This window comes from Amblyomma mixtum, chromosome 2 (assembly GCF_055824585.1).
Source record: "Amblyomma mixtum isolate Tamu chromosome 2, ASM5582458v1, whole genome shotgun sequence".
NCBI lineage: Eukaryota > Metazoa > Arthropoda > Arachnida > Ixodida > Ixodidae > Amblyomma > Amblyomma mixtum.
The window spans coordinates 105,883,637-105,910,926 of NC_143013.1; the positions used below are offsets into that span (position 1 = coordinate 105,883,637).

Genomic DNA, 27,290 nt, shown 5'->3' on the forward strand with positions numbered 1-27,290 from the left:
ATATCTTGCGACCAAAAACCGTTAAAAAATTCAAACCGTTTCGAAATTATGCAAAAGCTAATTTTGAAGCCATTAATACTGAATTATCAGTCTTCTACAAGACTTTGACTGCCGTAGAGTTCAGTCTAACTGGAATATGTTTTCTTCCAAAATTGCTGAATTAACAAACAAATACATCCCACTTCGCACACATGTCTGTAAACATAACGCTCCATGGTACAGCACCTGTCTCAAGCGCTTGTCTAATAAAAAAAAAGCGTCTCTACAAATCTGCGAAAGGTTCTGTTAGCATAACACGGTGGACTAAATACAAACTGGCAGCCCATGAGTATTTAACCGTGCTTAAACAAGCAAAGAATAACTTTCTTCATAATACCTTTCCATCAATGCTTAAAACCGTCATAAAAAAATTCTGGCGTGTGATTAACCCCAAAGCGGATGACATGATAACCTTGATTGACAGCTCTTCCAATGTTATTCCAGCTAACGAATGTGCGTCTGTACTTAACGAAGTTTTCCTGCGCAACTTTTCTTCAACTACCAATATTACGCTCCAATCTACGCACAACAATGTTTATCCAGCAATGTTTCCCATAACCATTGAAGCAGAAGGCGTCGAATCAATAATTTCATCTCTAAAACCATCTTCCGCTCCTGGGCACGATTTAATCAACGCGAAATTTCTGAAAAACACGAGCTGTTATTCTTCCATTTTTCTAACAAAGATATTCCAGCAGTCGCTCAAAAAAAGTTCTTTGCGGGCTGAATGGAAGGTAGGGAAGGTGATCCCACTCCATAAATCAGGTGACAAGCATTGTCCTTTTAACTACCGGCCTATCTCGCTCACTTGCATCCGATGTAAAATCCTAGAACATGTCCTTGCCTCAAATCTAGCTAGCTTTCTCGAATCTAATTCATTTTTCTCACCATCGCAACATGTCTTCCGCAAGACTTATTCATGTGAAACACAACTAGTATCATTCACGCATCAGCTAAACGTCCTCCTTGACCGCTGTTCACTTGCCGACTGTATATTTTTAGATTTCTCGAAAGCATTTGATAAAGTATGCCATAACCTTCTAATGTTTAAGTTACATCAACTTAACATTGATCCCAAACTGCTTGCTTGGATCTAATGCTTTCTTTTTAACCGTTCGCAATTTGTTTCTGCTAATGACTCAACCTCGCAGCCAAGTAAAGTACAGTCCGGCGTACCTCAAGGGTCGGTACTTGGTCCTCTACTTTTTTTAATTTACATTAATGATCTACCCTCTTGTGTTTCCTCTAACATTCATTTATTCGCAGATGATTGCGTCATCTACAGGGAAATAATTTGCGACGATGACATATCTTCTCTTCAAGCAGACCTTAACGCTATCTGTATTTGGTGCCAATCATGGTCAATAGAATTAAACATCAAAAAATGTAAATTTCTGCGTGTGTCAAGAACTTCCCGCCAGCTACCTTCCTATCACCTTAATAATGTCCCTCTAGATCCTGTTTTTTCTTACAAATATCTTGGTATCCATATTACTAGCAGCCTCACTTGGTCCATTCACACTTCTTACGTAATAAATAATGCTAATCGCATGCTGGGATATCTAAAACGTAATTTCTCTAAGGCACCTTCTTCCCTAAAACTACTTCTATATAAGACACTGGTCCGCTCAAAGCTAGAGTATGCTGCAGCAGTGTGGGATCCCTTTCAACAAAACCTGATTCACTCATTAGAAATGGTCCAGAATAATTCTGCTCGTTTTATTGTATGTAATTATAACCGAACTGCCAGCATCTCTGCAATGAAATTAAATCTCAGCCTGCCATCGTTAGCATCTCGCCGTAAAGCCCTTAGACTCTCACTTTTTCACAAGATATTTTAACATCTTTCACTCCGCCACGAACTGATCTCCCCTCCCCAATACATTTCATCAAGGCTAGATCACAATAACAAAGTCGGAATTCCATTTTGCAAAACCAATGCCTTGTTTCAGTCATTTCTTCCGCACACAACTGCTGAGTGGAATCACCTTCCTGCATCTACCGCTACCATTACTGACAACCAACGCTTCAAAACAGCATTAGAAAACTTTGTATAAGTAGGAGCATCATCTTCTATATTCTATATTCTTGTTGTTTTTTGTACGAGCGTTTTGTTTGTTTGTTTTTCACTGTACTGCTGCGCTGTATTTTGTGTATTATATACTATTAACCAGCACACTAATAACCCAACAGCTAATAATGTATAACTAGGAGCAATCATTTTTGTATTACTGATTAGTTTGCTGCACTGTACATTTTTTTTCTGAAATTTTTGTAACCACTCCCCTGTATAATGCCTCTGGCCCTGAGGGTACACGAAATAAATAAATAAATAAATAAATAAATAAATAAATAAATAAATAAATAAATAAATAAATAAATAAATAAATAAATAAATAAATAAATAAACTACCTCAAGGCATTCTTCTTCAGACGTAAATTGCTCTTGGCGTGGTATAGAGTGCGGCTAGCATAGACGATAACCCTCCCGAGGCCTTCTTGGCGTTGAACAAGGACAGCGCCAAGACCGATGTTACTGGCATCGGTGTGGACCTCGGTATCGGCATCTTCGTCGAAGTGCGCAAGAACGGGAGATGTTTGAAGGCGCAGGCGGAGCGTAGAGAAAGCGCTCTGTTGCTCAGAAGAGTCGCGAATTTATCACTCATAGTTGGACAGTCAGCCCCGGTGTCCACTAACGCACTGACTCTGGCCGTGAAGAAGAGCAGGTATGTCCAAAGAAATGTGGCTGTCTAGGTCTGATGACGGTGCTGTCTGTTCATGGTCGGAGAGTAGCGGCGGTGACAGGAGTTCTTCAGCGCAGCAACACCCAGCGACCTCGCCCCTAATGGTCGCTGGTCTCAGTTTTCCCTGCGAAGACTGGTCGAGCGACCCTGTGCCGCTCGCGAGGAGCTGTAGGGGGTCGGGGAAGAGCGCCTCGGAGAACATGAGCGCGACTAATGCGGCGCACGAGATGAAATTCGCTGTTCCGCAAGGAAGTCTTCAATGACAGGGGGCTGGTGGCCAAACAGGGGTCTGGGCGAATCGGCTCGAAAGCCCCGCGGACCCAGGTGTCGATAAGAGTAATAATGGCAGTATAGATGGCCTGGTTCTCCACAGTGAAAGCAGAGTGGCCGGTTATCAGGTGCGCGCCAGACATTGACCTTCCGCAAGAGCGCTCGGCGATCGTCGAAATACTGCACTGGTGCCACTGAGGACAGCAGTACAGGAGGCGTTGCTACAAACGGTGGCGGCGAAGCGGCAGCCGGGCGCCTCGCAACTTCAGCATAGGTGGGGCGGTGGTAGTCTCCAGGCCTGTTGCACCTCCTCGCGAACAAGAGTGGAAATCGAACCCAGCGCAGTGTACGAAGGGCTGAAAAATTTGCGGACCTCTTCAAGCCCGATGGTGCGAATCAGCTTGCGGAAATGGCCAGGGTGGCTCCCGAAGGTTGCAAACGATTCGTTGACTGCAGCAGCAGGCGTGGGCCGGTTTTAAGTCGCAGAACGTTGTCCAAGCACCTTTTCCATCGTTGTGGCCTCGGTAAGAAATGGAGCGACGGTTTAAGGGGGGCTGCGCACGAGGCTTGCGAACAGCTGTTCTTTGACGCCACGCATCAAATGCCGCAGTTTCTTTTCTTCGGGCATGGCCGGGTCAGCTCTTCTGAAGAGCCGCGTCATGTCCTCGACATACAACTGAATGCTTTCGTTGGGAGCTGGATGCGGGATTGTAGTGCACGTTCAGCTTGTTCGCGACGATCCACGCTAGTTTAGGCCTCCAGCACCCGACGACGGAACTCTCTCCAGGAGGTTAAAACGTCTTCTCGGTTTTCAAACCAGGTGCGAGCACCATCCTCGAGGCTAAAGTAAACACTGCGGAGTTTGGCTGCGTCGTCCCACTGGTAAAACGGAGCAACGCGTTCAAAGTGAAGGAGGCAGTCTTCATATCCTCAAAAAGTTCCCCACGGAATGCCTTCGGAATCCGCGGAGTCGGCAAGATGTGGCAGGGCTGGTGTGGCAGCCGCGATTTGCAGAGGAAGAGGAGCGGCTGTCGCCACGGCGCCGCTCTTTAATGGGCCAAGATCCAGAGGCAGCGCCTGGATCCTCCGACTGAAGCGATGTACCGGGGTGTCAAGACGGTACAAGGTTGGCGTGACGGTTACCTAGAGGGGTTTCTTGCATGGGCTAACTGGTACCCAGCACACTCCACAAGATTGCAACGTACTTGTTAACGAAGAGTGCTTTAAAACCAGGCAGGAAGACAGACAAGGCCAGACAAGCTGAGGCAGCAATGGCGACCGATCCCTGACAGCGTGATCAGCTATGCGCCACCTGGCAATACTAGGTGGCAATATGAGAGAACTCATGCTGATTGCAGCAAGGAAGAACGACAAAATATACAATTATGACTGTGGCGCATTAATTGCCTACTCAGGAAATGATGTGCCCAACGGTTACATGGGGAGGATTTCAATGCCCCTGCCATGTACGGGCCTCATGCAAGAGCTGACTCTGTTAATAAAATCGAAGGCCATAAAAACATTACAATTATCACGCTCTAATCCTGGCTTCTCTTTACCAAAAGAAATGGGGCTGACAAAGTAGTGTGATGCCCAGTAGAGCCTGGCGATAAGACTGCTGGATGCAGAGAAACTTTCCTTCACTTTACTGTTTCATCAGAGTGCAGAGTGCCGAAAGTGTGAGTTTGCTAAAACTACATTTGCTTTAACCCAGGGAAAAAAATAGCGAAACGACTCTCAGTACTATGTGATACGCCACCTGTAAACGCCGTTGGTATGTGGTGTATCTCACCCCTGAGCACCTTCCGACCGTTTTTTCGAGAGTTTCTGGCTCAAAACCAGCCCCTTCTGCTCTTTCTGGATAATGAATCACGTCCTTATAAGAACTCATGATTCCCTTGTGCTGACGATAGGACTGCTTGCGACGTTTGATCGAAAGTTCGAACGGGCTGCTGTGAGCAAGGCTGACTGTCGGGGAGGAGAGGTTCCAGCTTGGGAAAGGTGAAAAAAATGGGATAAATATCACTGAGAGAGGACCAAATATTTCCTTGCACTCAAGAAGCTAAATATTATAGAATCCTTGCCGCTGGCCATAATGATGCGGAAAAATGCACCACTTCCAACCTGCAGTCTTGAATGCCATCATTGATGCCAACATACGTTTATTTGCCGAAAACCTGCAAGCTAGGTAATCGACTTAGCTTTTGGCGCAAAATTTTGTGTTGACAAGTGATTTGTGGCACGCAGAAAGCATCCTCACTTTATACGTGAGTCATTTGTAAGCTGTACTTTACCTTACTGTCGTTTAATACACAAATCAGCTTTAGTGAGACTCTGCTCAGCGACCTTCTATGTACACATAGCTGGAAAATTAGTCGCTGCAGGCATATTTGCCCTCATCCTGACGTGCGGTTATTTAACGGGTAGACTAAAGGTATTTCAGGTGGAAGACTCGCTTATGTCTCAAAATTAGTCATGAGAGGCGATCAATAGGGATCGGTTCTCGGACCCCTACTTTTCTAATCTGTATTAAAGGGTAGAGAAACAAGCTTTTAGATGCCCGCTTCTATGCCTTGAAAGAGGCCTAAGGGCCTAGTAATCATGATGAGGAGCTGAAGACACCACTGCGCAGCGTGATTAATTAATTACAAAGCATTTCATATTGGCAGTTTCGGTCTCGATCGGTACCGGCGCTTAAATGCACCTTGACGTCACGGCGACCTTTCAGCCTGGGCTAACGCACTACTGATGACGTCAGCGTAGCTGAAAAGCACTGGTTGTTCCTGTGAACAGCCACTGGGTTCGATGACGTCAGAATAATTTGGAAAAACGTGCCTTCACACTTCTTGATGCGGGTGGACATGCCGAGCTGCTCCTCGAATCACATTCAAAAACATTAAGTTAGGTTTGACTCAACGCCTGCGACCGAAATTGGTTAGAAGGAATCTCCTTATGCCCATAAAACAAATGAACTGCTTTGTTTGCGTTCGAAATTAGGTGTGTGTACATTTTTCACGGTCTACCTAAGTGCCTTAAAATGTTTAATGTTACGTTGTGCGCTGGTGACACTACATTATCTCTAAAGATAAACACCTAAAATTTTGCAAAAAAATTACTGCAAGATCTGAAAAATTTAGCCACTTGGACGCCGTCAATATTTTTTGTGAATTATTCCTCAGAAAACTACGTTGGTCACTTTTCACTCCTGCCAACAAGAAAATGAAACGCCACCCAAACTTAACTTGCAGCCCTATCATTTACACCTCGCTTATTCAGCCCAGTTTCTTTCCGTTATACCTAACCAGGCCAGCATTTAAACATTAAAATGCCCACTATAACTAAATCACTAGTAAAAAAATTGCGTCTATGGCATGCGATTAATAGGAGAGCGTCATTTACTCCTGCTTGATGGAATTCCCTCCCTTTATTTTTCATGCTTCATCACATACTATACTGCTGTGTGTTAGCTAAGCGCAACATTTTTAACACTCGCCTTTCATTTGAAAGAATTTGTTTTCTGATGATGTACTAGGACAACGGTGTGTGTCATCTAGTGTGCGCCCTTTCGCTCGTTTACGTCGTGTGCGCGCATCGTAGTGTGAATCTTTTGCCCCTTTCCTTGAATAAATAATGAGTTGATAGTCAAGCCTCTGCCTTGTTCTCTCATCCTGTGTGGCGCCTTTTGGGCGGTTAAATTTTAAGATGAATCAGTGCCAGCTCGCCTGGTCGTTAGCCTTGCTGACATTCATCTTTCATGTCTCCGGCACCAAAAAAATCAGGTACCTCTCCCCGTTCCTTTGAGGAACTATACATCCCGCATTTCCGATGTCCTTAGAAGCTAATTATATTTTGCAATAACATTACAACTCATTAATAATTCGTCTTTATTTTAGGGCGAAAGCAGTATTGACCTGCTAAACTGAAAAATTCTGATGTGTGGTCAAGCACACTCTCACGAAGAGGAGACTCACGCTGAAAACGTACTCACGTAAACAGGGGTTGGTGTCCTCGAACACCGCGAACTCTCCGTGACTTACTACGGCCGGTTTGTTGCGACTTCACACCAAGACTCAGTGCTGATTGTAGACCCACTGAGAGCGTGGCTTCTCCGTCTATGAACCGAAAGGCTCCTGCTTCGCTCAGTCGCAGTAAGAGCGAGGCCTCGTAACGTAAGAATACACGACACTAAGATTACGTTTGCTTGCAAACTGTGCGTCAATGCACGCCGCTGCTGACACAAAGACTATTTCCTGCACGAGTGGAAACTAACAAAGATGTTCTAATTTCTTTGGGCCGCTATTGCTCATGAGTATGTTTCACGACATTCAGCGTGAAAGCATAAAAAAATCCGGAGAATAAACTCAGGCATATGTGTGCGTTGGGCTTTTACTGATGAAAGTGTCATCATAGCAGAGATAAAAGATGTACCGAGTTATAGGATGCATAGACTCTGGGATCAAAAAGTTGTAACTCAGCCCTTTCAATGGGCAAGCGCAGGCAAACCTCACACTGCTCGCAGCGTGCACAGGTCCTTGAGCAACGTTCGAGAAGTCCTTAAGCCAGTGGACGTAAGATGATGCTCTAAAGGGCCATTGTAGAGTCAGTGTTCTACCATTTACACCACTGTTTCTTGCAAATCATGTGTATACCTCCGATGGCAATATTCAGCCCTCTTGCGCTACCTGTATCGTGTCATTTCATGAAAACGTTGCCTTCCTCTGGGCGACTCGAAGCCGAGATCAAAAGCAGTCTTCTCTGCAAGGGTCGGGCTTCTCTAAAACATGCAACAGAACTAGCCTGCAAAGCGTTTTGTGTTTAGGAAAGATTTTTTAGCCGCGATGTTTTAACGTCGATAAATCTCATTGCATATTGGAATGTGTCATAATTACAAGTATTACTATTATAATTTGCATTGGCGAATAGCTATTTGTAACCGTGGGCCTTATTCAGCTACGTAGGATGACGCCGCGTTGCGACTCTGTACCTTTCGTAGCACTGCATGCCAAGAAAGGCTGTTGCCAAGTATAGGTGATGGCTTTTGGTTTATTTCAGTGGCCGGCGGCCATTATCCCACTGGCGATGGCCATTTTGCCTTCTCGAGGCCGTTGAACTGTGCAGTAGCCTCTCCATCAACGCTAAAATGTGGTCAGTCATGGCTGGCGCTTGTGTTACAACCACCAGCGAGCCTGAGGCAGCCCTCTGCGTGGACGGTCGTCGTCTGCATCCATAGTAATCACAAGGTCTGTTCTGCGACGTTGCTTAATTTGAAGCTGTTCTTCTTTGCTGTTTTCTGATGTACAGTTCAAAATTGAGCTTTACAGATTCCTTAGTCCCCGAGAGAGAGGTTAAATCGACCTCTGAACAAGTCATATGCAGCCAGGGGACACAAAGTGAGGTGCTAACTGTCAGCGTTAGGTACCTAATTAACTAAAATATATTAATGAATTTTGTAGCCACGGCGGCTAGCGTGAATGTTTATATTCGAAACGCAACGGCGGTCTCATTTCTGGACTACTTGATTTAGTAGAATTCTTCAAGAGCAATCGTGTTCCGAGATACTCGCCGTGAAAGTTTCCAGTGATTTCACGTAATTACGCATACATGGCAGTGGCGGTAGACTCGAAACTTCTTCTTAGCTTGAAGCACCTGTAGCGCCAGGTGTTTCACTCATTTCGTTAGCCAAAAGTGAAAGTTAAACAGCTACCAGTCTCACCGGCCGATATACGCTGTTGGCAGTCGGAACGGTGTGTCACAGTGGAAGGTCTTTCGCGCCAATCGTCATTCCCTTGTATATGTAAATACGCGGATCGAGTTTAAAATTCGGAAGCTAATACTCGGAACACATGCGTACTACGAGTGATTCCAAATGGAATTATGTAGGGATAGTAATCCCTTTGAGTCTGCAATATAAGGATATCTGCTTATTGCAGGTATTAATAATTTCGCTAATCGATTTTAGTTAAGTGCGTGACGTGGACGATTATCATCTACGTTGTGTCCCCCTGGCCTCATAACGTATGCGAAGATGTAGATTTCAAGCACTATCAACAGCTAATTTTAAGAAATCCCTAAATCTTAATTTTGAACCACTTGTATAACCTAAGCCTGAGACAGTGATTTGAGAGTGGCGACTTAAATATGCCTTGACCGCATGCAGCCTGTGTGTCCACTCGTTCCTAGTGTGGCCTGGAGCCCACAACGCATTCGTGGGAACATGTAGATTATGAATAGCAGCTGAAATATGGTAGTCGCAGCGATAAAGCGTGATAGTAGTTCATTGAATAAATTGTGGGCGAGAAACAAACCAGCGTACACAAATGTTCCCGAAGTGTAAACACACCCATAATGTGTACGCATATTAGGGCACGATATGATATAATCACAAGCATTGTTTCATGCTTTCAGATGGTCTAGATATTTTTGTGTTTCTGGAAAAAGAGAACAGCCCCCCCCCCCCCCCCCCCCCCCGGTGCATCGGAGGTGCCACTGGCGGGCGAACCTGTGACGACTCCTTTCAATATTTCGTCTTTTAGGAAGGCAACCTGATGTAACCAAATTTTTCAAGAGTGGATGCGAGCCTTTATTGGTCGGTAAAGACGGTAAAAATTGACGTCTGGCGTTGGTAAGCTCTACTCTGCGGGTCATGCGACGGCGATTCCGTAGACCTGGTTGTTTAGTACAGTCCCCATTGGCACATTTGCGTAGTGAGTCGTGACATGCGAAAAGCCGGCCGCTTCGATTATCTTCATGGATTCTCTGTTGAGGTGGCAGTTGCAGCAGAAAATCGTCCAGAGAGGAGTCATTAAGTCTTGCAGAAGCCTCAGCCATGTGCCTTTAGGATAGGCCACGTGCTCCAGGTAGATCACACGTCCACCCTGAAAGTGCAGTAGAGTACCTCATATCAAGTATATTAAGCATCAAAATTTTTGTTGTTTTATGGGTGCAACGAGTTAACGACATCGTAGTTGAAATCCAACGGATGAAATGGACATCGATAAAGCTTGAAGCGGGGCTAGTGGGTGTGACTGCATGACAGTCTTACTGTGGTGGTTGAGAAAGCGAGGTGATAAGACTAGAATTCCCCAAGGACAATGGTGAAGCGCTGCTTGTAGCAGTGGAGACAGGCTGGAAATGTAAAGAAATTGAACTTGGTGGCGGGGGTCAGACATGCAGTTTACGTGACAGGGCAGATAATGATGCTAACGGTGATAACAGGATATGCTCGAGAACTTCCCGTCACGTCACGGCCAAATATTCGTGGTCCATTTAGTTACCTGGCTGAAATCAAACGCGACTAGCGCCAACAACTTTTTTTGTACTTGTAGAAAAGTTGGTTTATGGTTTATGGGGTTTAACGTCCCAAAGCGACTGAGGCTATGAGAGACGCCGTAGTGGAGGGCTCCGGAAATTTCGACCACCTGGGGTTCTTTAACGTGCACTAACATCGCACAGTACACGGGCCTCGAATTTCTCCTCCAAAGAAATTCAGCCGCAGCGGCCGGGATCGAACCCGCGTCTTTCGGGCCAGCAGCCGAGCACCATAGCCACTGAGCCACCGCGGCGGCGTACTTATAGTAAAGTGTAATAGTTTGGGCTCCGCTTGCACTGAGGGCAAGTGGGTACCTTCTTTTTGTGAAATTCTTTATAAGCCAGTCTAGATACCCAACAGGGTAGATGTTTTCCAGGGATTCCTATTTAACGCTGCCTCGCACCAGCTGCGGCCACCTTGTCCCCGGCAACTTCCCAATCTCATCTGCCCAACTGACTCTGCACCGCACCCTGCTGCTCTTGGCGTCTCTTCCAATCAGATGAGCTACCCCGAGAGATCATAGGTTGTCAGCTTTTCGCATTGCATTACGTTGCCGTTGTCCATTTTCTCGTGATTTCAACTAGGATATTGTCAACGCTTAGCCACTCTGATATACCTTCCTTATTTTCATGCTAACGCTGTATTTTTACGAATTGGAAAAACCGCGCAATCAAAGACGCTGTTGATTGCGCTGATTTTCCAATTCGTAAAACATGTACCAACCAGCCCGTATTTGCCCTCTTCTGTATTTTTACTTTCTATACCTCACTGCGTTCGCACTCGATTGATGTTTGATCGATTTCATTGTCCTCCCAGTTTCTGACGGACATGTGATTACAGGAAGAGCAAAATGATAGCCATTTTCCTCTTCGCAGTGTTGCCCAAATGTTGGAGCACACTGCTGTGAGAGACAATACTTGTTTCTGCACATCGACATTTTGGTGTGTTAGGCCTTGAAATATTGTTACTAAGAAGACGAGATCACACTGCTCCACTCGAAGTCCCAGTCCGCTCCACTGACATCCCAAGTCGTTCATGTGGCTCGCCTCAAGCCCTATCACCCACCCTCGACATCGCACGCCTAACACGCACCGGGACGTTGCCCTCAGCCGAGGGGGATAGTGTTACCGGTGAACTGGTTACTGAATAAGTGAACGAATCGTGAACGAAAAAGTGGCGGAGCGCTGGATGACGACGACGACGTTGACTGTGGGTAGCTGGGCACTTGGAGTCTGAGCTGAGTGCTGGCCATCTCAGAGCAGCCTCCAATATAGACTTACCGTAACGGTAATGCCTTAACATCCCCGTAACATCTTTTGGTGTGAGGTGCTGGGGTCCCTTCATCGCCATCCTGGTCCCGGATCATCGGTGTCCTGAGCCTGCCGAGGACGCGTGCCCTGAGTGCCTGGTCACGCCGCCCGGCCATACCCCAGCCCGCCCGACCTGAACCGACCTCGCCGCTCACCCCAGCCCCGTCCCCCGCCCGGACCACAAGACACGACGGCCCAAGACCCACATATGAAGACACCGCCCCCAGCCCCTGCCGTCCGGTGCGTCCACGGACCTCGGCCGTCAGGTCATGGAACCTTCCGGCCCGGATGCTTCGTGGACCGGGCCTCATCCTTCGATCATCTCATCCACTGAGGAATACCTTCTGAGGAATACCTTCTTGCGCAGCCTTCTAATTCCGAGCAATGCCTCTTTGATGTTTTGCAGCTAGCTGGCCCGCTCTGTGTATTATTTGCAAGTTTTAATAAATAGCATATGAGTGACCACGCATTATAATCCCTCCTTTTGTTCGCTCGAGCAGGAATCCCTCCGTGTTTAGCCAGCGGAGACACTGCAGCTGCGTAGTTTGAGTACGTTGCGGGGACTGCCCCCGTAATTCCACAATAGATAACTGCAACGCAATAAGGACACATACTTTGATCAGTACTCGCTTGGCTTCTTCAATAACGTTTCTGCCGTTATTCACGGAGCACAGCAAATAGGTGAAGACGACCACGTCGAACTGGCCGCTGGCTAGATCCCTCATGTCTTCTCCGTAGCCGTGTATCCAGCGTTCAAGTTCGACCTGGAAAGCAAAAAGCGGCTTAAAGTATACACTCAAACAAGAACTAAATGAGCAAGTGAGATCACTTTGACACTGCAACGTCACATTAAAGCCTTAAACGCAGCATTTCTTGTATTTCGTTTGAGTGCATGTGAAAAAATAAGAAAAGACTTATAACGCAGTAAGTAGAAATGTCTCCAGCATGAGCAGTTGATTAGCTTGTCGTTGCACTCAAGTTATGGATAGCGATGAAGATAGAGCATCGGTTTGGCGAGCCTTGCAATAACATATATACGCATGAAATATAAATGTACACTGGCGGTCAGACGTTTACACAACAAGACTGTCGAAAAAGTTTAATTTCTTTGCATTCCTGGAGCACTACTTGCCGTTTAATGACGCGCTGTGTTACCATCGCATTCAGCTGTATCTATTCCAAAACAAGTGCGGTAAAACTGCAAACAGTGGGAAGCAGCGTATCAAATAGTTACTGTAAAAATACAACCTACAAAAAATATAACAGTAATCGATAAAAAGAGACCAAAAAGGTACATACAATGTGAACTCATTTATTAAAGCTTGGAGCCAGTGCCAATAACGCATTTGAAGGAAAAGAACCAGGCTATTCAGCAGGGATAGGTAGTTATTATTTCATCCACGCTCAAGGCACGTTGGTTTTGTGATTTTTGCGTTGCTTGCTTTTACCGCGATAGCGGTAAACGCCCCGTTAATCAGAAAATCTGGCGTTGGCGTTTTTGGCGAAACATCACGGGAATGTGTCTGGCCGGTGGTCCCCGGAGAGCAATCGAAGAGGCACGTGGGCCACCTGGATCAATTGACCTTGCGGCGTCATCTCAGCTTGCCTACCAGATAGTGAGCGAACTGCCCGTCGTGACGGGTGGCAGTTAAGTTAATGATTGGTCGCTCGGGAGAACAACCTGGGCCGCAGAACGCCCACCACTCGGAGCGCCTGCCATTGCAGGCAAGTAATTAACCCTGTACGCTATCGGGTCTTGCCCTTCAGGCGGAACCTAATTATCCCTCCATTTTTGTGCTGGGCTTTACAAGGCGCTGTTATCATGCCATAAAATCAGAAGTCGGAGCTGTTGTGTATGTTTTAACATCTCTCGCTTCGTTCCCGTTTTATTACTCTGGAAGAAGGAAAAAGAGTCACACGCATTCCTAGCGACGCACAGTTGGGGCTGCGGCTGTAGGTTTTCGATGCACCTCTTTCTATCGAAATTTGTAAGCACTGTACTTTATAGAAGGGAAGAGAACTGCTCATGCATAACATTAATTCGGCAATATCAAGAGGTTTCACTTTCACCGATTTCTCCCGGTTGTAATCGTGATGTCTGAAAAATAGCTGGAGGTTCCATCGCTGCTTGTACCGGTGTTATCTTGCATGCGTCGTCGTTGTAAATGTTATGACGCACCTTCGAAGCAAATTCTTCGCAGTTCGGCGCCAATGTGGCTCAGCTTCTGCGCATCACTCGTATTTGACGAGCTGCGTAGTGCACACTAGAACAGATCTCTCCCTGGGATTGATTGAAAATTAAATTGCTAAGGCAGTTGCAGTTGCGTCCTTGTGATAGGGATGGAACTATAGTAAACTGAACGTTGAGGATCGGAATCAACTCTATCCGCATAGCGCATGTTAGCAGGATTGGTAGCCCAGAATTAAGGAGCAGGTGCTACTCAGAAGTTCGGAGAATTAAACCAGCGCAAGTTAACTCTTTGTTGTACTCCTTTCCGCAGCAAGTTTTGGTGAGCACTCTTCCTTGTGTATTTAAGGTAACCAGGGAGGACATATCGCAGTGAAAAAAAAAAGACAAGTGGACCGAACAGGGCGAGTCCTACATCCTTGACACCGAAGTAATTTATCAGCTGACGTTACCCAGAAGGAATGAGGGAACTTCTAGTTCGGGCTAAACATTCAGCTGCTGTGATGGATCTGGTGTTAACCAAGACATCTCTGTGCAAGTCGCCGAAAGGTTTAGTGAAGTTCATGGCAGTCGCATTTGCAGGTAAGGATTTCAACAGGATGGCACCGAATAGCGGCGCGAAAGAAATTAAATGTGCGATGCAGGATACTCTCTTAGGAAATGGATCCTTTTGGGGGCGTAGAAGCCCCTGAAGCCCTGAAAAGTTTTTAAATTTGCCGATAGAAGGTAGTATGATATAGGCTATACTAACCTTACTACTAGGCAATAACGTTGTTCCAATATGAAAGCGCAAATATTTGCCGCCTTTGAAACACAGAATATGTGTTGAGAAGAAATGCGTTGAAAGAATTTGTACTAAATAAATTACAATCTGGCGCAGTTAAGAAAAAGAAGCAAGAAAGCATTCCCGCTGTATTGTTAGAGTTTATTGTACATATGCATGAAAACACTTCTTTTATGGTAACAGCAGAATACTTGCAAAACAGTGGCTGTGCGAACATCAGTAGGTTCTGCGCTTAAAACAGTGACGTTAAAACCGAGCACTGGCAAATGTTAGCTTTACCACGGGCGCAGAACACAATTTTAAGAAGGAATTTCTGTAGCCGTGCTTTTGACTATCTGCTTTGGCAAGAGCTCACAGACATGACCAGTTGCTTTTCCGGAGACTTCTATTAGGTTATTAGCGAACCATGAATTGCTAGGGGAATACTGACATGGCTAACGTCTGGCCGTCGCCTACAAGAGGGCATGTGTGAGATCAAATCGGACGAGAAAGAACATCCAAAGAAAAATTTGAGTTTTCAGCGGGCCGTGCCCAACATTTACTGTTCCTCCTTCACAGGAATGGTGGCCTATAACTTTGGGCTCTTCTAGAGTTGCTCCTTGAAGGCAGCTCTGAGGTCGATGTTAGGGTAAGCGTTCGTGTATTTGATGATTCGTCTGCCGTGCTCGAAATTGCCCCGGCGCCTACCTCCAGCACCCTAATATAGCCCCTTTTCCTCAGCTCAGGGTCGCGCGAATCCAACGACTGGAACTGTTTTAGGGCAAGGCATCGTGCCTTGCCAAAGCTGGTTGCCCATATGACGTTTCCAAGAAGACTGAAGGTCGAAACAGAGCTGCCGAGCTCTGACGGAAAGAAGCGGCACGAGCAGCAGAAGCCCTAAAAATGAATCGACAGCATCTACAGAACTTTCGTCAGGAATCGGAAAATGGAATGCATTGATCACGGCCACGGAGTTGGCGGAGTTCATGTCAGTTTCTCAGTGCAGCTTTTTAAACGCCCGTTACTGAGTTTATCGTTCGAGCTGTAACCATGCGGCAGAGCGTGGGAGGAGTGAAGCCGCAGATGTAATTATGGCGAGAGCGAAGAGAGCGTGAGGCGAAAAGCGAAGGAGGAGAGTATAGAGATAGCGGTGGAATGGCAACTGCAGCGCAAAGTGCCGCCCGCAAAGAGGTTCAGCGGCTCAGAGGCGGCGACGCAAGGTTGTAGATTCCTGCCGCTGTGCATGTCGCCAAAGCCGAGACCAAGCGCAAACGTCGTTCAGCACTGCCTGTTCCGTCTGCAATCGCCTGTGGTTAAGTAATTCAGCAGCTGCGCTCAACTTTTCTATTACCAAGTGTCGCACCGTCCAGTTAGTTTTTTTGACGAATCGCACGCATGCCACATGCGGCAAGGGTTGGCAGCTGTAGGCGTTGACGAACAAGATTGTATTAATGGAATCGTCTGGCATGGGTCATCGTACTGTGACATTTTGGGGTATCTGTTGTTTCAGCCAGCGTCATCGCTTCGGCGGACGCGGTTGTTGCGACGCGCGTCTCTTCTTTCACTCTTTCCTCTCATCTTTTAACTCTCCTCTATCTGCACGTGGCAGCGGTGATGGGTCGGCTGGAGCCAGTAGGCAGGCCCGTGCACTTTGCTTTTCACCCTTCTCTCAGTCGCAACAACAACGGGTTATCGTACGAAAATACTGTCGGGTATCGTTGATCGCGGTCACATAGACGGCCTGAAGGCGTACGGGAGAATTATTTTTCTGATGGGTAAAGGCTGTGACCATAAAGCAAAAAAGAGATAGAAGCAAGGTGTCGATGCACTGAAACACACGTTGTTGCAGGCAGGACACTTCTTTTTCTCGCCCTTTCAATATATGTACAGACACACACTACGCAGTTCTCAATCGAATAACACATGTGGTCCTAGTTAAGCATAATGGAAGCACTACATAAGCAATGTGCATAATTGAGAACAAGGATGAATATTGTAGAATCGCTTAATTATGCAATGGCGGCTAGCTTTTTAGGGAAAAGTGGTTCTAATGGGCACAATCGTGGACCAAAAGAGGGCCGGCTGCATTGGGCGCGATTGCTCGCTTTCGCTGTTCGCTCTGTACATGCAAACACCGTGCACTTAAATGACAAAAATGTTTATTCCTGCAATAGCAGCATATTTTGTCCTCACCGCGAAGATCCGGTTTCCGGTGTCATGTCTAAAAAAGACCCTGTCTTTGCATTGGCGCCTCCACCAGTTGTATCTTTTATGCCTCTTTGCGATGATGTATTAGTGTCCCGTCCTCTCATACGTTTTTGAGCCCCCAGCTGCCTCAACTTCTGTGGGCCGCTCGTATTTAACGTTCTGGATAGTGTAGTCTGGACCACACCTTTCAGGCATTTTCAAACATTTTCATACCACATCTTTCAGACGAGGAGGATAGACGTTTCTATCAAATGCATCTCCATTCTTTTAATATGGATGTTACGTTATCAAACTGTTGAAATATTCCTGCCGAGGGCAAACTCTTCTCGCAGGATTGTTGGCCCAGAATGCCGCCGCATATCGGAGGCAAGTTCTTTCTACACCAGCTACCCCTCTATCAACATTTTGTTTATCCTTTGGCTCTTTCTGACTGCAGACACCTCCTAAACCACAGCGGAAATGGAAGGTGTAATATTCCATTCATCTGCTCGGTAGTGGTTCCAGCTAACCTGCACAAAACCCGAACACGAAGACCGTGATTTTGAAGCAAGCCTGTTCGCGTAATCTTCACAGCCCCACTACGACAAAATATTGCATAATTGGAACTAATCTTCGTCACAAAAAAGTAAGGTGGAGATAAGAGGAAGAGAGAAGAGAAAAAAATGTGAGCTCAAGAAGAAATCTGCTGTGAAGACCTTGAGCGAGACCATATGCCACTAGTATTCGCCTCGAAGTGCGGCAAATCGAGAAATGATAAATGTCAGAGATGGGTACAGGAAGACGCGACTACAGATTTCCCCGAATTGAATACCCTCTACAAGATCTCGGAAAAAAAGTGGTACTGTGCGACTGCCAAGAGCCGCAAAGGCGCCAGCAGACGGCACATTCACAAGGATCTGCTTTCTCTGGAGACGACGAAACACCATGCGCGTGAAGGCGAAGCTTGATGGATTCCATAAGGGCGCGGCACATTCTGTCGGGACGCAACCAGCGTCTTCATTATAGAGACGCCCCTTTGGGTAGCCGCTTAGGGCGAATTGTGCTGGTGGATCGATCAGCTTTTCTTGCACCGCGGTTGTGAATGCGTCTTTCACTGGCTAATCCGGTGCAGGTCCGCAGGTTCGCAAGTTTTCTCCGCGGTGGAGCACTCTCTATTGATCCACCGAGCAGAGGAGAATTTAGCCGGAACTCGGACGGAGCATTGCGGTCACTTCCGCAGTTGGTAGGGCTACGTTTCCCTGTTTTCAGTGTGGAGACCGCTGGTTAACCCTGGGCTTTTTGTACGTTTCTGACGATGTCGTCGGACCCAGGAGTTACGATTCTAGCCGCTATCAACTGGAAAAGCGGCGAAACAGCTCATGGACAAGCGACTGGGAGAACGGCGAAATGTATGTTCCTTTATTGCTGTTTTAAAGAAATGGATCCTCTATTACTTTAGTTTTGGTTTGGTTTATGGGGTTTAGCTTCCCAAAGCTATTCAGGCTATGAGAGATGCCGTAGTGAAGGGCTCCGGAAATTTCGACCACCTGGTGTTCTTTAACGTGCACTGATATCGCACACTACACGGGCCTATAGAATTTCGCCTCCATCGAAATTCGACCTTAGCGGCCCGGATCGAACTCGCGTCTTTCTGGTCAGCAGCAGAACACCATAACCACTGAGCCACCGCGGCAGCCTGTATTACTTTACAAAAGGTCCAAAAGTCGCCGGCTACATAGACGGCGCAGCGCGCAACTATTCACACGAAGCGGTGCGCTCATATGTGAACGGCATACGCTCACTCGAGGTATTTAGCCCTGGTTGTCTTTGGCCAGTTGGTATGGCAAGAAAGTATGGGGACGCTTAGTCACCTTAAGAGTGAAATACGAAAGCATTAGAACCAACGTTGATGCTGCATATGCGTCTCTGCCAGTTCTTTCAACAACACACGATGTTCTCACCGTCACCATTTCTTTATTTGCACACACACTATCATCCGCTGAGTGATTTCGCCGAGAGCCTCTTCCAACCTGCTTCTCGAGCCCTTTCCCGGCTGCGCACCCCTCCCCTTATTGCTTCTCAATTTTTACTTCGAGCGCCGTGGTCACGGAATAGTGTGATGCCATCTGCTTCTCGACCACTCAGCGACTTTTATGACTAATGGAGGGTACGAAATCGCATGATGTGGAATGCCATGGTGGGCAGGTGGCAATGGAACTGAATTTGATTGAAGTAATTTGATTTACACCCTCCACTGTGGGCTGGTTGCTCACACCCGGTTGGGCAGGTTGTGATGACATCACATGGTCATTTGATCGCTCTCGAGGTAGCGATTATTGGGAGAGAAGCAGGACGCGAAATCTCAGGATGTGAATGCTAATGGTGTAGCATTAAAGTGCGGTGACCTCAAACGTGAAAGATATGGCTCACTGTGTGGTCATCGCTGGCCACCGTCAAGGGAGAATGTGTGGGCGGATACGAGGCCCAATTTCCGGAATCGGCAGGGCACTGAGAATTTCCGTCCAGCTCCCTGCCAGAGCTTGTCTTCCACTGCTTCATGAGTATTGGATCACCTTGTGGCAGATGCGGTCGCTGTTAGGCTGATGAAGCACCGCGCACAATTTCTACCAGTAGAAATGATAAGTTCTGCGGAGAATATTCCGAAGGATGAAAGACGAAAGTTGCAGCTGGCGAAAATACGCTGTTAAGGGCTTAGAAAAATTTGGTAGAGGCTTGGCTTGGTTAAGCCCGGTAAGTTGCGAAAGCAATAGCCCTGCACCTGGTTTGGCTTGTGGTGTGTCTTGGTAGTGCTCTTAGTAAAGCTTATGTTTATGAAAGTTTTGCCAATTTTTTTTTACATGGCATTATACTCACCACACGAAAGCCCCCACGTGCTGGGGGATTTATGCGTGCCTCGGTCGCCAAAACGAGCGGCTGACGCTAACGGATGATTGTCTAGAAGCTTCCATCTTCTTTCACTCCCACTTCCTCCCTTCCTGTACGGTGCAGTTCGGGGGTCCACCGAGATGACAGAGAATTTTCTTTCCTCAAAAAGCGTTGCGTTCAAAGGGCAAGGCATCGCACCGAACGGGTGGTGGCGATCCTCCCTTCCTGTGATTCGGGTGTCCACCGAGATGACAGAGGATTACTGCGCCATGCCTTGCCCTTTGAACACACCGCTTTTTGAGGAAAGAAAGTGGCGCAGTAATTCTCTGTCATCTTGGTGGACACCCAAACCGACCGCTAAGCGCGCCGCGCTCGGCAGGAGGGGGTGTTAGGCCGCGCTTGGTAGCTGCGGCCTCGCTACGCGACGGCGCAAGTTAGAGCCCCGCTCTTGCAGCTGTGACGTCAGACTGCTAAGCGCGCGCCGCGCGTGGCAGGAGCAGGAGTTAGGCTGCGCTTGGTAGATGCGGTCCCGGAATAGGGACTCCACCCATTGCGGGGCTCTTTAAGAGAGCCTCACCTCTTTTATTAAATAAAGGCTTTTCGTCATCATCCTCGCTACGCGACGGCACGAGTTGGGCCCCTGGATTTTGCGGCAGATGGCATGAGGTCACAGCAGGGGGTCATGCTACCGGCCTCCCTACGCGATGGGCTGAAAGTGCAACTAGTATTGTGTTCGCAATAATAGCGATGCTGCGGCAGGCGTCAGCATCGGCGAACGATAAGAGAGGCCTTCGTCCTGCTGTGGACGTAACCTGGCAGATTGTTATGATGACGCTGTAAACTGTGAATGCGGATGACGGTAATTTGCAAGAGCTACGATGAGTTCTTCGCGTTATTAGATGCGTGTCCTTGCTAAGCTACTTACATGGTATGCGAGCCACGTGGTGAAGTCGGCAGCAAAAGCTTTATTAGGGGATACACGTTGTTTATTTATTTATTAGAGATACGATCGGTCCGGTCACGACCAAGGTAGGAGTAGTGTAAAAGGGTAATGCAGACAACAGAAGTGTGAACAATGCAACCAAACAGAGACGCCGTCCAGTCGGTACTATGTTCAAGCACTTCTATAATGGGTCTGATCTCTTCGGAAAAAACATGCGCAAAAATCTTGATGTATTTAAACGCGGAACAGCATGAGAACATTATGTTTAACACTGTGCCAAAACCAAATTGCACCAGGCACTAGACATTACCAATCAAGAACAGCAGCAGTGAACTTACGTACACCTGATGTGAGCACTACATGTTCTGATAGTTGGCTCCAGTCTTTCGCAATGGATAGGAAGAAAGAATGCTAATCGCACTGCTTAAAAAAATTTCGCTCTTTTACATGTCTACGATGGTTCCTTCAGTAACACGTGAAGTGGTTTCACTTGTGCATTGCTGCTTATTGATGATAGACTACGTGCTTTATGACCTTATAGAAAATAATCAGTCTCTTATGTTTAGTTTGTTGTCCTTATAAGAGCATGGTCGTCGGCCGCTGTGGACCACGATTCTATATTTGACGCCCTTTATTTTTAAACGTTATTGTACTGCACAGAAGAAAGGTCGACTAATGAGATTTCAAGATATCGGCTGATGGCTGTTCCTGGTACTCCTTGCAGCCACAAATTAACACGGTAGGAAACACAGTACCGCAAATTACCGAAATCAGCGAGAATAGAAAGGTCACTGCCGTTCAAGCTGTTATGCACACCAAATTGTACGCCTCTTGATTCCAACAAAATATAATAGCGGAAGGCATCCGGTAAGAATAAGGAAGCTTTTAGTTCTTAGGACAAGTTGTCTAAAACTTTTAGGAGCGATCAAAAATACCATGCTGTTCAAAAGTTGTCGGCGCACAGTGTCCAATGATTCAGTGAAGTTCATCGAGGCTGCACTTGCAGGAAACAATTAAACCGGATCGTCACTGCATGTCAGCGCCGACGAAATGAAATGTATGATTTAGAATAGTCACTTAAAATATGCAAATTTCAATAACGTAAAGGGATCGATCACTGACCAAAACGTGTCATGGTATAGCGGAATGGAAAGATCTTGCTTCATGTTGCACGAATTGACCGCTGATATTTCAAAGAAACGAGGATCTACAATTTTAATTTGGCATTGAAAATCGCATAAAAAGCCATGGCCGCCGCGATGGCTCAGTGTTTATGGCACTCGGCTGCTGACCCGAAAAGACGCGGGTTCGATCCCGGCCACCGCGGTCGAATTTAGATGGAGGCGAAATTCCAGAGGTTAAGGCGCTCGCTTACCAAGCCAGAGTACACGGGTTCGAATCCGACAGCGGAGGCCGCGTTTCGATGGAGGCAGAACGCAAAAGGCACCCGTGTGCTGTGAGATTTCAGTGCACGTTAAAGATCCCCAGGTGGTCGAAATTATTGAGAAGACCTCCACTACAGCACCTTGTTCTCTCTCTCTTCTTTCATTCCCAGCTTTCTCCCTTCCCTTACGGCGCGGCTCATGTGTCCACCGAGATATGTGAGACCGATACTGCGCCATTTCGTTTCCTCAAAATGCCAATCTACAATTTTTTTTTAATTCCAGAGGCCCGTGCACTATGCTATGTGAGTGCATATTAAAGAGCCCCAGGTGATAAAAATTTCCGGAGCCCTTCACTACGGCGTCCCTCATAGCTTGAATCGTTTTGGGACGTTAAACCTCCATAAACCGTACACCATAAAAAACACCATTATAAGTATAGCCCATCACGTGGCGACATCTCGATAAACTATCGCTCATAGTGCACAGTGTTTTTCTGTCAGTAATGTTCGTCATCTTTTGTTATAGTTTATGCTCTCGACAGTGCGCCTTTCCGTGAAAATTAATACTCCCTTCGCATCATCGACCATGCGCTTTTACCTTTCGTAACTAGATGGCGCCACATCGTCTGTAACTAAATTGCGCTGCAAGAAGGTACGTATGAGGTTTTCTAGAAAAAGAGTGCCAGAGAAGTTTCAGTACGATATAGACAAAATGTTTAAAAAACGTCTCACTGAATACAAGATAGGTGTATTCTTCGTGCCTTCTTTATCTTGAAGCTGGCGTATTGACCACTCGGTCAACAGGCTTTTCAGCGTCTCAACTTCCTGAGGAGTAACACGAGCTATTATTACCTTAGAAGCACTCGAGAAGTGTTGCATAAATTGCATGTTAGGCGTTATTGAGTATCCTTGCACCATATGAGATTCTCATCCTTTAAAAGGCAAAAATAAATGTAAAAAATTGCAGACATTAGCCACCGGATAAGTCCTCAAGAGACCAGCACAAGAAAGGCAGTTTTCTTTAGCATCGGTGACTCTTAGCTTCCGTCATGTATGCAATAACGAGTTTCCCTTTCCATTCACTTGTTTGATGATTAGGTATACTTTTGCTATATTTCTTTGCGCTCTTTTGCATTTTACGGAATGTTCACGTCTTCGTACCCACCAAGCCTATTGATGCTATTTACTTCCTTTCGCGGATGTACGGTTCGTCAACACGAACCTCCAAATCTGATGCGAGTAAAGCATTTGTAAACCCACCGCCCTTGCTTACAGACTAAGAGTGTAACAAATAATCGAAGTAGGCGTTTATTGTGAGGCGGTTACGTTACAAACAAGATTATAGAACAGGAAACAGAATATTAACTTTTCTGAGGAACGCATACTATCATCTGGGGAAGAAATTTCTGTTACCACGTCGACTTTTTCGTCAGTCAGGAACTCCTCGACAGGAGCTGAATGCTACTTCTCTATTAGCTCGTCGCGGACCATGGAAAGGTAAAGGGGAATATTCACTTGGCTAAGACGTGCCCGCCGCCTATACCGGTTCATGTGTGAGACGCAATCGGACGACAAAAGAGCGCCCAAACGAAATATTTAGCATTTACATAGGGTTGTGTCCAGCAATAACTATTCATCCGTCATTGAAATGGCAGCCTATACCTTGGGGTTCTTCTTGAGTCGCTGCAAGAAGGCAGCGCCGAAGTCCTTGTTGGGGTCCACGTTCGTGTACTTGATGGGACGCGTCACATACTCGAAGTTGCAGCCATGTCCTGCGCCGATCTCCAGCACCCTGAGCGAGCCCCTTTTCCTGAGCTCGGGGTCGTGTGACTCCAACGAATGGAGTGGTTCTAGGGCAAGCCGTCGTGCCTTGGCAAAGCTTTCGGCCCAGACGACGCTCGCCAGGCGAAAGAAGGCGGCGAAGAAGACCTGCCGCACTCTGAGGGACAGGAGAAGCGGCAGCAGCAGCAGAAGCCCGAAGAAATGAAGGAAAACCATCCACAAAAGTGGCGGCACGAATCCGAACATGACTGTTCTTCTGCCCACTTTGACTCTACACTGAGCATGAGCATATGGTTGTCTCTTTTTAAAGAACCGCTCGCATACTCATGCGGCAAGCATTGGCGGCCGGCCGGCCTGCCACTACAGAATATCACGAGACCTTTGACAAGTGATTGCATAAATTGGATCCTGTGGCAGAGGTCGTCGTACGAATATCTTGACACGCGTCGGTGAAGGCGGTGACGCAGGCGGCATCAGGCTAACTGGAAAACTAATTTTTGTATAGGGTAACAGTTGTGGTCACGCACAAAAAGAATGAAACTTTGACGTCAGGTGGGCTTACTGTCACGCCAGGCAGTCTGCGATTGAATAACTTTTACCGTTCTGCTCCAGCAAGCCTCTCCAGCATGCTGCATAAGCACACTGCACTATAGAGAATAGATACGAGTACAGAAGAATGACGAGTGCATGTCAGTGATCTTTCTATAGCAGAGTACCGGGAGTAAAGTACGGGGCTCAATCCTAAGAAACACCATCTTTTCTCCTTTGAAAATTCGCGCCAAATGAGAAACAATATGTGCGCTTACATTATCTTGCTCAGAACACGACAAAGGCGCCCGGAAGGGGCGCCTGAGATGTGCGTGCTTCACTTTCTGTGCTGGAAATTCCTGAAGCAGATATTAGTCCTACGGGCGACCACTGCGACAGGCTGTAGTTTTGGAACAGATGCAACTTGGTTAAAGACGATGAAATGTTGGCTTTGAGCAACCTAAGACGATTGCGAAAACAAGTTTTATTTAAACGCTGCAGAAGCATCTTCATTTTGTTGAAACAGCTTTTCCTAAACTTTGCACACAAGAAGGCAAGTCGAACAAAACTATTATGTTTTATGCGCCACGTTTTCTGCTCACTATACTCGTACCGAAAGATATTGCAATTAACCATGCATATCGGTGAAACTACCTTGGTCTTTTTAATGAACTAGCATTATTTTTTCTCTCATAAACGCGAGGGCTATAGCGATCCTGTAAAAAAAGTGTAAATTGCCAGTGGCCGCACAACGGTGAAACCGCCGCCTTAAGGTATCTGACATCGCACAGCAGGCGGGCGTTTGTACTCCGGAATTCTGACCTACGAACTCTGGCTCACCGGACGACAGCAATTGCCACTGAAGCCGGTATCTCTGGAAAGTTCGAGCAATTTGTGTTCGTTGTACACTTTCAAGAATCCATCTAAGTATTTGTGATCATTTTAAATACCGTATTTACTAGATAATAATGGGCACCACTTTTTCAAGGCCAGCAAAATTGCAGAGATCGATTGTAAGCCGCACCAGATTTTCATGCCTTGATGAAGAAATGCGCCCCACGAGTCAATTCATTACCGACTGTGATCACTGGGGGGCTCTAGTTCTCAGTTCCGACCCGGGGACACAGATCAAGCTCCTTCAGCTGGATGAAGACGCCGCCGTTGCTCAAGGGATAGCGGCCGTCGTTTAAGCGAGGGGCGACTCGGGGTCGCCCCTCGCTTAATTATTGACACTGGCGTTGTCGGGAGGTCTAACAGCGGTAGCCTTAGTTCCAAAGAAAGACGATACGTATCGACTTTGCGTGGACTACCGCCGACTGAATGAGGTTACGAGAAAGGACGCGTGCAGTCAACCATTTCTTCGTTAGTGTCGAACCTAAATGGGGCGAATTACTTCACTATGCTCGATTCTAGCCGCTGGTTCTTTCACGTTGAAATTGATGAGCGTGATAAGGAGAAAACTGCTTTCTCTTGTCACGCAGGTCTTTTTCAATTCAAGAGAATGTCTTTTGCATTGCTAGGAGCACCCGCTACTTATCAGGGCCTAATGGACCTTGTTCTAGGATATGCGAAGTGGCAACATGGGCTCGCATACCTAGACGGCATCGTGGTGTACTAGAAAAAGTTCGAGGAACACCTACGCCATTTGAGGGACGACTTCGAGAGGCTGAGGTCCGCGGGGAATCACTTTGAACGCGAAGAAGGCACAGATTACCGTGACCCGAATAACGCTGTTGGGGTTCACGATCGACAAAGGCCGCATTGTGCCGTGCGATGATAAGCTCGAGGCTATGCTTACGTTTCCATCGATGACAGATCTAGCTGGTCTCAGAAGCTTCCTGGGGATGGCGAAATTATTACGAGTTAATCCCAGATTTCGGAGCGCTGCAGGCGCCTACGACAAGGTCTCTGAAGACGGACGAGGGCTGGAGTTAGAGTCACGAGGAAGACGCTGCACTGCGCAGCCTCACCAAGGTGCTCGTGGACGCGGCTGAGTTACAGCTACCCGACCTAAGCAGGGAGGCTGTGATCCACACAGACGCAAGCGACCTGGGCTTAGGTGCAGTACTGCTTCAGCAGCATGAAGGCGTGTTTCGTCCGGTAGCATTCGCGAGCCGTTCGTTGACGCCGGGAGAAAGGAACTGCTCAGTGACAGAAAAGGAATGTCTCCCGATAGTTCCTGCTCTGCGAATGTTCGACTACTACGTTGACGGGGTGGCACTTGTGATCGCGACGGATCACATGGCGCTCACCTGGCTTAGACGACTCAGCGAGCCGAGCGGCCGCCTAGCGCCTTGGGCCCTGTTGCAGCAGCGTGACGACTTAACCGTGCGCTACCGCAAAGGGAAGAAAAGCACCGTGGCTGACGCACTCTCGCGAGCGCCTGTCCAGAGCGAGGAAGGTCACGCGACCGACTGCCCGATAGAGAGAGAGTGAGGGACAGAACCGAGCTGTAGCCCATGTAAGGGAAGCGAGAGCGTGAACCACGTGTACTGCGCGAGTTCCGTGGGGATCGTGTTCAGCAGAAAGGACTTGCTCGAAGCTCTGCAGAGGAATTCCATTTGTCGAAGGTTGTTCGACGGGCTCCGGGAGCCGGGCGGCCGGTAAAGCCGCGCACACAGAGACAGCTGGCTTTGTTGTCAGTGCGGAGCGTTTGGAAACAGCTGGTAGGGCCGTGAGCGCGCTGGATAATTATCTGCTGGATTCTGGCGGCGTCCTGCTGAGGTATATCCCCTACGAGAACTACAAAGTGAGGTTTTGAAGGTGGCGATAGCGCGAGTGTTGAGAGCGGCACTCTTCCGCTACTTTCATAACTCGGGCATCGGTGGGCATGCAAGAGGTCCCAAGACTTAAACTAATTTGTGTCACATTGCTATCTGGCCTGGCATAAAATGGGACGTAATACGTTCATGCCATATGTGCCAAAGCGTGAAACCCCGAGGGGGACGACCGCCCAG

The 27,290-nt window shown here is 47.2% G+C and overlaps 1 protein-coding gene across 1 annotated transcript; it reads right to left on the minus strand.

Moving 5' to 3' along the window:
• Positions 1 to 9,644: 9,644 nt before the first annotated feature.
• LOC149360441 (thiol S-methyltransferase TMT1B-like) lies at positions 9,645 to 24,051 on the minus strand. The gene is made up of 3 exons (XM_089569283.1): positions 23,686 to 24,051; positions 12,287 to 12,436; positions 9,645 to 9,928 (listed from the first exon to the last, which is right to left on the minus strand). The coding sequence occupies exons 1-3, from the start codon at positions 24,049 to 24,051 to the stop codon at positions 9,695 to 9,697; spliced, it is 750 nt and encodes a 249-aa protein (XP_089425409.1). The 3' UTR covers positions 9,645 to 9,694.
• Between the last annotated feature and the right edge of the window lie 3,239 nt (positions 24,052 to 27,290).